At 32.4% G+C, this 11,417-nt stretch overlaps 1 protein-coding gene across 8 annotated transcripts in view; it reads right to left on the bottom strand.

The window, feature by feature from the left end:
• Positions 1 to 130: 130 nt before the first annotated feature.
• The window catches only part of mms4 (Methyl methanesulfonate sensitivity 4), a 38,274-nt gene continuing 26,987 nt past the window's right edge, over positions 131 to 11,417 (bottom strand). For 7 of the 8 annotated variants that reach the window (XM_076481003.1, XM_076481007.1, XM_076481005.1 and 4 more), the window contains 7 exons: positions 8,140 to 8,232; positions 5,645 to 5,766; positions 4,940 to 5,063; positions 2,095 to 2,210; positions 1,580 to 1,772; positions 536 to 592; positions 131 to 308 (listed from right to left, as the gene is read on the bottom strand). In XM_076481003.1, coding sequence (XP_076337118.1) covers positions 201 to 308; positions 536 to 592; positions 1,580 to 1,772; positions 2,095 to 2,210; positions 4,940 to 5,063; positions 5,645 to 5,766; positions 8,140 to 8,232 — 813 coding nt within the window. In that variant the 3' untranslated portion in view covers positions 131 to 200. The remainder of the gene's footprint in view (positions 309 to 535; positions 593 to 1,579; positions 1,773 to 2,094; positions 2,211 to 4,939; positions 5,064 to 5,644; positions 5,767 to 8,139; positions 8,233 to 11,417) is intronic. The other variant, XM_076481008.1, reaches the window with a different exon arrangement.

Below are 11,417 nucleotides of genomic sequence, written 5' to 3'. Positions count from 1 at the left end.
AAAACACAGGCAGATAGGTATGATAAATATTGCTCCCATTTTAATAATACAGCTTTACCTGAACTAAATTAGATAATGAACAGTTGGTAAAGCTAGTGTTAAGAAACTAGTGAGGAAAATTTATGATAAATTTGTTAGGCTATCTCGGTAATAATTTTTATTTGAAGTTCGTATAAAATACATAATACACAAGGTGTACACTACAAGATAGTGTCAGGATTTGTTGTTGTTAACAGAAGGTAAATCTTTCTTGATAATTCAGGGCCAACTCTTCGGGTCCTCGCCAAGGCACCAACTCCTCGACGCACCTGAAATTTACACATATCAGTCAATTGTTTAAAAATAATGCAATAATCATGGCACAGTAACAATATGGTTTTGTACAAATAACCCAATATAAACTAGAAGTTTCATCTGATAGTGCAGCCCCCACTATAACCACAACCTCATTATGGAAGGTGGATAGAACATTGCTACTGCTTGAGAAAATATTATAAGAGTAAAGATACACAAGATTTAATATGTAAATACCCACCAAGATGTCTTGGAGCAAGTTCTGTGCTTGTTTCTCAGAAGAACATTTTTTATAGGCCTACAAGGAATAAGTAAGAATTAGAACCATACACAAATGTTTAACATTACCATAATGTCATGTGAATTAATTATTCTTTGAGCCAAGCAGGTTCATTGGAAGATACACTTAGAATTTTCTTAATCAACCCTCGTCATTTTTTATTTACTTCCATAGTGGGCACAACTTTTTATAAACCACTTGTATGTAGTCATCAATGAATAAGTTTACTATCTCTACCACAGTGACAAATTTAAAAACAGAAGGTAGTGTGATTAATGATACTGGCATCTTTCACATATCAAATAAGAGTAAAACTACCTAACATTAGTTGGGACCAGAAAGTAAATTTGAAAAGATCACTAATCATCTGCAACATCACCCTCCAGATGTGTCACATGTGGGGAATAAAATGGTATAAATCATCACCTTTATAAAGTTGAAATAAAGCACCTTGGACTAAGAGAAGTGTCTGGGTGTAAAGGGGATAAGACCTTTCAACTAGAGACCATTTATCCTGAAACCCCCTAGAGATAAAATCATGCATCCCAGGTTCAGAGATGAGCATTAGAGAACAGAAACTAAAGAGGGAAGGATAAAACTTAATAGAAAAAAACACCAAGCAAAAGCTCAGATAACAGGAAATATCTTTAAGTACCCTGCAAAAATGTGTAAATATAAGTGGAACACCAAAGAAAGGAGATGGAAGGTAAACACAAAGTGTCAGTGAAAGTTTACCAATGTTTTGTACCTTTGTTTGTCTGGAAAGGTTGAGCTATTAAAGGAGGAAGACAAGCAATACTGAGAGTAGATAGGGTGGACCCTTATCCCTGAAGCCCTAGCAAACAAAAGTAATGGTAAGAATAATAAAGAAATATGAAAATGAAATAGTTGTTAGTGGAAATATAACTTGATGACAAGACTAACAGGATTAACAATATTTTTGTTGTGAACAGTCTGTACCTAAAGTTACAGATCTAGTGAGATTTATTAAAGATTGTATACTACCTGAAGTAATAAACTAGGAGACTGGAAGTGAGCTACTATTGCCTGGGAAACCTCACTGCTAACATTTATAAGCTGCTGAATTTGTTGCTGCCACACCTTCAGTAGCCCCGCTCCATTTTTCTCTACTTTAACTGTCCCAACACTGTCTGCTTGAGCAAACCAAGTAAACCCACTCTGTTGATTTCTCTGTTTCCTAGCAGAGAATCAAATTACTTTTAACTCTCATCTGTTGAAGTTTATCATATGTTTTAAAATATGAGGAGAAAATAATTGTCAGTGTTTCTGTAACAGATTAAATCTGCTATGTTCATACATTATATGTTACAAGAGGATTTTTCACTTATTAACAACTTTAAATAATTTAAATCTGTAATACAAAATGTTCCAGGGCTATAGAAATGAAATATATGCTTGAAGTGGTTACAGAAAACCTAATTATTAATAGTAACATACACTGGAAAACCATAACCACTAGAGGGACAACGAAAATCTAGTTATTAATAGTTTATTCTTACTTGTGAGGTGCCTCAGCGATAGCTTTCGTCATCCTGGCAACAATCCCACCAATTTCTGTCATCGTCTCCACCAGGTGGAAACTAACTTGAAAACATAACTGTAGGTCTACCAGAGCCTGTAGTTAAGATAACCAATGAGAAAGTGGATATATTGAGTAACACAAGTTATCTGTTTGTGTAAAAACATGTTTCTCAGGAAACACACAACAGTGTGCATACAGTTTAATGTTGAAGAAAGTTTGATTTGTCTTTCAAAAGATGTATTCCTTTCTTATATTCCTTTTAATTAATTATTTTGAAATTTCATGTTTGGAGTGTGTAATAAAAGCATGAAACAGCTATATTTATTTGTTAAAATCAGCACTGACAAGGTCTTTCATTCATTACCTAATTTAAGTGTTTGGTTCATTTATGTTTAAAACAGATCATTAAGTCTAAATGATACATTCAAGGCATAATGATTAGCTTAATAAACTGTCCAAGAACATACAGCAGGTTAATTTCTTGAATGATTTAGTTCTTGCATACAAAGAACTAAAGTGGCTAATAATAACAACAAACATTTATAATAAGTTTTTCAAGGTTGAACCATGGTTGTGAGTGTCCTCTTGACTTATTTTCCTACTAGTATCAATTCACCACAATTGCTGTAAAATGAATAACTGACCAACAGGTTTAGGTCCTGAGGGAATTACATGAAGCATATGAATCTGTTCAACCTTTCAGCAGTCAGGATACTATCACTCAATAATTAATATGTAATAGTTTCTCAGTAAATTTCAATTTAAATATTAACTGTAATATTCCCCCATTTACCATCATACATTTACATTTACATTCATTTTTGTCAGAAAATTAGAATTTGTATTTGTTTGAAAAGAGCACCTTCTTTCAGTATTGACCATCCCATTGTCTTTAGTCTGAAGCCCATTACAGCATTTAAAATTGGTTCTCTATCTCTCCTAAACATTACATTTTAAGCAGCTACAAGTTTAATGACACCAATTTATCCTGCGATGAAGGCAAAATTCAGACCTATACTAATAGTTACATTATTAGTAAGATCTCTAATGAGCTTGTAATTTATCACATACAATGAACACCCTGATGTATAACATCACTTGTGAAAATTTTTTCTGCCTTAATTATTTATATTATGAAAAGCACTATTTTCATCTTCAACACTCATACAATCTTAATAAAACCTGAAATTTTACCTGAAACTGTTGCTTTCACACATTTATCATACAATATTGATGAATTGGGAGCCATAAATACAATCACCCTGCTACTACTGGGAATAGTATATCTGTATTTTTTAGGTATTATGCTAGTGTGGTACAGTTTGTTTTAAAGACAAAACTACTGAGGTTTATTTCTACAGTAATTAATTTGCATTACTGAATAGAGAGAAGGCAGCAAACTAGACAACATAATCATATAGAGCACTCACAGTTTACAGTATGAGGAATATGTTAAGACTGGGTTCATAAATATAGATTTTTATCACAATGCTCTGCACAGGTAACTTGGACTTTATACAAATTTTAACACAGTTTCAATCACTATTTCCAATACTGTATGGATATTATACTGCTTTTTCATTTGAAATGGCTAAACAAGTTTTATTGACTCACTGTAATAAAACAGGTCAGATCATTTATTATATATGGAATATGATCATCCCATCTTGGCATGGTTAAAACAACTGATAATGCTGGAGAGCTTTTACAGAATTAGCACACCACTGTTACATCTGTAATACAAGAGTACTTCAAACTAAAAAACTACTAAACACTTTTACAACCACCTGTTATTCTAAGAACCCATGTATGAGAGTAATGTAGAATATATGTTGGGGCTCATTACACTAGGTGGGATCCATCAGTGTAAATGTTGGACCATATATTTATACATAATGAATCATAACTAATAAAAAAAATTTTTTAGTTGAATCACAGTGGGGACTGATATTTTTCTACATAACTGTGAGTGAAAGAAATCTAATTTGTACACCACTCTGTACTTGTCATATCTAGTGAGAATGGGTCTTTCTATCCAATAAACATGCATCAAGAAAAACAGACAAAATTAAACTACTTTTAATAAAGGAAACCTCAAACTAAGAAAGTAAAATTGTTACGCACAGTAAAGCTACTCGTAACACAGAATCTAGTACCAACACACAACATGGTACCTGAAATAAATAGGTGAACAAAGGAGTTCACAACACAGTTAATAGACTATAGGACAATCTAATGCTAATAAAAGATATAGTACTTGTAATGGGCAGGAACCAGTGTTAACACACAACACAGTACCCTGAAACAGTTGACAACTTTTTATATCAGATAACAATGAACTGGTGCTAACACAGAACAAAGTACTTTGGAATAGTTAACAGGGTGTATATTGGATAACTAGGAATGAGTCATAACACAGAATGCAGTACCCTACAATTGTTGTCAAAGTTTGTAGGTTACATGCAAGGCTCTATTGTTAACACAGTACCATTTGACTGTTTAACATGCTCACTGTCATTTATTTGCTACTGTGATATAACCATCCAATGTTTTTACTGTATCAAGTTATATAAAGAAAGTAAAATATCTTTACTTATATTTTTATATTTGTAATAATAGAGAAAACCTGACCATAACTACATCATGTCATGGTACATGAGACATCTCAGAAACCTAATTTTGTCACATAGATAACAAATACTTTATTTTTTCATTACTTACTACATCATGTCATGGTACATCTTAGAAACCTAATTTTGCCACATACTTAGAGGTTTGATGTATCATGATAAATGTAAGGGCTAATTACTTCTTGAACATACCTGTTCTACTTCAAGTCGAGTGATGGAGACACCAACTCCTGTCTTTTGTTGCCCTGAGCCAAGTGATTCAATGTCTTCCAAAACAGAAGCTTGATAACATTTTACTTGCTGTTTCTTCATATCCCTGTCCACATAAAGTTAGGATAAACTACCACTAATATGGAATTTACACACCTTAGGAACATCTCAAAGTTTGTTAATTTGTGGTTAAAGAAAAGCACTAAGTACTTTACCTTAAAAGCAACAAAGAACTACTACTTGTACCATTAGGTAGCATTACTGCAACAAAGAACTACTCCTTGCACAATTAGGTAGCATTACTCCAAGAAAGAACTACTCTTTATACTGTTAGGAAACATTACTCCAACAAAGAACTACTCTTTACACCATTAGGAAACATTACTCCAAGAAAGTACTCTTTACACCATTAGGAAACATTACTCCAACAAAGAACTACTCTTTACACCATTAGGAAACATTACTCCAAGAAAGTACTCTTTACACCATTAGGAAACATTACTCCAACAAAGAACTACTCTTTACACCATTAGGAAACATTACTGCAACATATACAACAAAATTGCAAACAATAAACAATTTAATGTGGAGAAAGATGCAGAAAATGATAACCTCTTACAACAGAAATAAATCACAAATAATTTTTTTTTTCTGTAGCAAATTAATATCTTCACTCCAGAAACTGACCTGAAATATGTTTCCAGACCTATTATCACCATGGTAATGATTGTATTAGGTAATATTCTTTGTACTTGCTGAATATAGTTGACAAGGGATGGTTCACCACAAGAGGACGCACCATACCGATTCTGTTAATGTACATCAAAGTTTCAATTTCTGAATAATTAAAAATTCTTCAAAGATGTCTATAAACACTGGGAGGATCAAATTTATCTTTATGATTAAAAAACTTTATATTTATAAACCAATATGCTCTATTTCAAACAAAGAAACCACAATAATAGGAAATATTTTACACATATGTTAAAATATAAACAGCATTCTGTATAGTAAACAAATATACTTTCAGATATAAATGACATAGCCAGGCAAAATTCTCATCTAAACGATGTTCTCAGTCAAGAAAAAACTATTATAATGTACACGTGCAAAACAAACATCAAATAAGCATACATCACAACTAATAAAGGAACATAAAAAGGAATACATAATCACAACTAATAATGGAACATAAATTTATTACACAGAATAATGAACTGATATAACATATGTAGAAAATATCATCCTCTTAGTCTTGTACCTTGTTACACAGAATAATAAAGTGATATAAAACATGTAGAAAATATCATCCTCTTAGTCTTGTAACTTGTTACATAGAATAATAAAGTGATATAAAACATGTAGAAAATATCATCCTCTTAGTCTTGTAACTTGTTACATAGAATAATAAAGTGATATAAAACATGTAGAAAATATCATCCTCTTAGTCTTGTAACTTGTTACATAGATATCATCCTCTTAGCCTTGTAACTTGTTACACAGAATAATAAAGTGATATAAAACATGGAAAATATCTTCCTCTTAGTCTTGTACCTTGTTACACAGAATGATGAAGTAATACAAAACATGTAGAAAATATCATCCTCTTAGTCTTGTAACTTGTTACATAGAATAACAAAGTGATATAAAACATGCAGAAAATATCATCCTCTTAGTCTTGTAACTTGTTACTTAGAATAACAAAGTGATATAATATGCAGAAAATATCATCCTCTTAGTCTTGTAACTTGTTACATAGATATAATCCTCTTAATCTTGTACCTTGTTACATAAAATAATGAAGTAATATAAACATGCAGAAAATATTATCCTCTTAGTCTTGTAACTTGTTACATAGAATGATGAAGATATATAATACATGGAGCTTGCCTTATAAAGAGAGACTACTGGTGGTTTCAGTAAATGTTTTTGTTTTTGTTTTTAGGACACACCAATAAACAATTACTTATTTGATTTTAATGAAATAATTAATAGCAATTAATTACAGACCAATGTAAAAGATAGTGCTTTAAATCTTTTCCTGAATGCATAATAATATAAGGTTTCTATAACCTCTTTTACTCTGACAAAAGACATTTTCCATAAGTGACCCCAGGATTTCTACCTCCAGTCATCCTGTAACTGCATAAGACTATGCCTTGAAATTACACATTTGTAGCCATTTTTGTTTATTTAAAGTTGATTTGTATGTGATTTACTCTCTTACCTTCAGACCATAATTATTAATATGATTCTATGTTACTGACTTATGAATGGTAAACTTGTACATTTGACTTAGTGGTATGACTAATTAATTTCTATGCCTGTTGCAAACAGTTCACCAAATATTGTGGCTGCAAACTAAGTTGTATCTATTTAAAATTATTCCAGCAACAGTGACATCCACCATTTTAACTAAGTCTGCCCTATATTATACTGCTTCAACCTGAACGATAATTGTGTTGGAAAGATTCACAGTATGTCCTTCTTGACACATGCAGTAGGTCACAGTTCACAATGGTTTTGTTCACGAGTACAATGTTCAATTTGAACTGGTTTTGATGGATAAAATCATTTCACTAAAAACTTTACAAGCATGAAAAATCACTGTATTTTGTCCCAGGCTAGTTTGACAGAAACATCACAGAATGATTTCCATTCAGGTATATTCATACATGCATTTTACACACCAATTACCACTAGAACAGCATGAGAGAGAGAAGCATTTCAGAATCTAATGTTTTGAACTTTACACAAACCTTTACCTTTATTCTCCTGCTACTCTTCCTTCTAATGGTTATAAGTTTACTCATATCAATATACTTATTTATAACTGAATTGTTCACTTTCATGTTTTGTTAAAATACAAATAATGTATATTAATTAAATATCTGTTAATCATAGGTTAATATTTCTTACATTTAAAAATTAAAGTAAAATAATTATTGAAACAAAGAATTGAAAATTATTTTCTACAAATATGAAGACTTCACTTTCATCAGAGTCTAAAATATTTACAAAAAATTCAAGAATTGAGTTCAAAAACCTGGAAATTATGCCATTGGATTATCTACCTCCAAGACTAAATTTAATGTTTGATCAGAAAATACAAAGATACCATCAGCAGAGTTTATTAAATTCATACATTATTACAGTTTTAAGAATAAACTTAATTATCTGACCTGTTTAGATACTTGAATCATTTTGGCAAAGCTCATGAGCTTTGGAACAAGCAGAACTTGATCTTGTAGTTCCCCATGTGTTGTCTTTAAAACCTAAATGTTAAACACCAGGGTTTAATAAATATTTCAATTTGTGACCCTTAAGAATGTCTCTTTAAAATATAAATGGAAAACTCCAATTAAATTTACATTTCCCTATACTAAAAATGTATTTCTGATAAAACATATCTTTCTTTACACTTTAGCTTTATCCTGAGGAAAATTTCTTTTCTTTGCTCATCTGACCATTGGTATAAATTATACTTCACTTGCTACAGCCTTTATACTCCACTATATTGCCCTATTAGTTTTATCTTTTAACTTTTTCCACCTATGTCAATCAATGCATCCCCTATACCAGATATATATATATATATATAAGTATCTTGTTCTTAATTTTTTGAGATTGGCAAAATTATTAGACCCAAACACCAGCCATTATGGAGAATAAGGACGGAACAGTGTGAGCAAATGTATTATTGGGAATACACTTTTGGAACAGCAAAGTGCAGACTTCCAAAACACAATTACCTCTACTCCCACTTTAACTAGAATCTACACTGAAACAATGGATGAGCAGGTGAGTGCACTATCCATGTAGAAACCACGTGGAAAGTGAGATATAGTAGTGGGGGCTGCACTACGACTGAAACAGGTATATGAAACATGATAAATATTAACTGACTGAAGTGTTGAAACCATAACTCTCTGAGAAGAAACATACAAGTGGGACATTATTCCACAACTGGTTCCTCCTACAATACCAGATGCATCGAGTCTGAAAATATTGTACACACTCTCAAGGGTCATCCAAGCCAACCATACAAACAAGGGACCACATCTCACTGTTGGAACTACAGTACTGGAAATATAGAGAAGAAAACAACACCCTAATGGACAGGCTATTTTGAAGCTGAAGAAGGACAGAAAGATGCAAACTGAACTCTGAATTACAGGACTAGGAACCCAACATGAAAGTTACAGTATGTTGAATGTGAGCCATTAGAATTAGAGAAGGAAGCAACACCCAACTGGACGAGATATTCCAAACCTGAAGAAAGGCAGAATGCAGCAAATTGAACCCTGAATTACAGGACTAGGAACCCAACCTGAAAGTTACAGTATGTTGCTTGTGAGCCATTGGAATTAGAGAAGGAAGCAACACCCAACTGGACGAGATATTCCAAACCTGAAGAAAGACAGAATGCAGCAAATTGAACCCTGAATTACAGGACTAGGAAGCCAACCTGAAAGTTACAGGATGTTGCTTGTGAGCAATTAGAATTAGAGAAGGAAGCAACACCCATATGGACAAGCTATTCACAACCTGAAGGACAGAATGCAACAAACCCAACTTGAAATTATGGAGCATCCACACCTCACTTATCCTGAAGAAAACAGAAATAATCCAGTGCCCAGGATTATGAACCTAAATCTTAACTGCCCAATCTAAGATGCAGGGCAACATTCCTGTCCCTGGAATTACAAGGTGAATGTGGAACAAATGAAGTTCAACCAATGACTCAAGAACTCGACACTTTCCACATGAAATTAGAGAAGTCGAGGATCCTTATTTGTGGTGGTCCAGCAATGTATATTATGTTAGGTATTGAATAATAGTGTACTACCCAAAAAGTGCCAAGATGGTCCTATGGAACACCCATATCCACAGGACTCAATGCTACCAAGAATTTTATTTATCAATTTTCTGTCATTAAAATCATTTACATTTAACCATGTTTCAATTATTCCCATTACATCAAACTCTACATTCCTATAGGGACCATAGAGTTACTTATTTCTTATACTTTTAACATTACAATAGTAAAAATTGCCTACCCTTGGAACTATTTCTATATATATTTCATATGCCTAATGTTTCACTTGATTTTCTTTTTTTAAGGTTTACTTGGCCTTTATCACTGTCTAGTCCTATTTTAAATCTTCCTTGCAGCTAAGTTAATAGCTCTTGTAAACAATCCAGAAATATATTTATTTATTTAAATGTAAATCATTTATACTAATATTATGCGATGCCATGTTCTGTGAGACATTTTACTCAACATAGCAGGAATTATTGTTCCAAATGCCTCGGTAACAGCTGCCTTCAACTCATCATTAGTATTATAACATTGTTTATAATACTAGGGACTTATGGGCCACCCTGTATAAAGGTTCTTTAGGCTTAGTTATAATTCAACTTTCAGTAATATTGTAAGACAAATTAAATACACTGTTTTATTTATTAAATACAGTCTAATAGCTAGTTAATTGTCAAATTTAGGCTTCACAGTGTTGACAACAGGCTACTTGTATTTAATCATAGTATCAAATGTTTAATTTAATTCAACAAATAATACAGTGGCTTAGACTAATTCAGGGGTAAGCATTACAAGTTTGCAAGGTGTGATATATGCAGTGAATGGGTTTATTCAGAAACCCTAGAATATTATGCAATTTTAATGAAGATGTTCAATTTATAAGTAGAGTTTACAATTTGATGACAAAGTTAGAGGTTATCCTAACTAAAGTTGAGGAAAGTTGAGGGGTAAGCATTACAAGTTTGCAAGGTGTGATATATGCAGTGAATGGGTTTATTCAGAAACCCTAGAATATTATGCAATTTTAAGGAAGCTAGTTGTGAAGATGTTCAATTTATAAGTAGAGTTTACAATTTGATGACAAAGTTAGAGGTTATCCTAACTAAAGTTGAGGAAATAGATAAAGAGATATATAAACTGTGGGAAATGAAAGCTGGACTTCAAGAGGAGCTTAGGTTTTCACATGCAAGGGAAGCATCGCTAATATTAACAATGACATTCAGGAAGTTAGAAAGTATTAGGGTTAAAAGTAGTGAACTTAACTGTAAAGATCCTATTCTATTGAGAGAGAGATTTTAGCCTTTGGCTTATGTAGACAAGGCACTATTGGGAGGAAGGGAAAACAAAAGAAATACACAAGGATATGGATTATGAAATTAAAGATGTTATAATTGTAGGTCATTCCTTGACACAGCATATGGACAAAACAGTTTATGGGGTAAATAGGGAGAAAAAGTTAGATTATGCTTCCCTGGGACACAGGTGAAAAATGTAGCTGACTGGCAAACTATGCAGTTTTTGTGTGCATGTAGAAGTTAACAATATAGGGAAGAGTAAGTCAGAGGAGCTTATTAATAAGTACAGAGTTAATAAAAACATTTAAAGATAAAGGCCATAAATTAATTGTGTCAGGGATAC

Source organism: Tachypleus tridentatus, chromosome 13, assembly GCF_004210375.1.
Source record: "Tachypleus tridentatus isolate NWPU-2018 chromosome 13, ASM421037v1, whole genome shotgun sequence".
Lineage (NCBI taxonomy): Eukaryota > Metazoa > Arthropoda > Merostomata > Xiphosura > Limulidae > Tachypleus > Tachypleus tridentatus.
The sequence above is the reverse complement of the archived record's forward strand: the minus strand, read 5'-3'. Positions and strand labels throughout refer to the sequence as shown.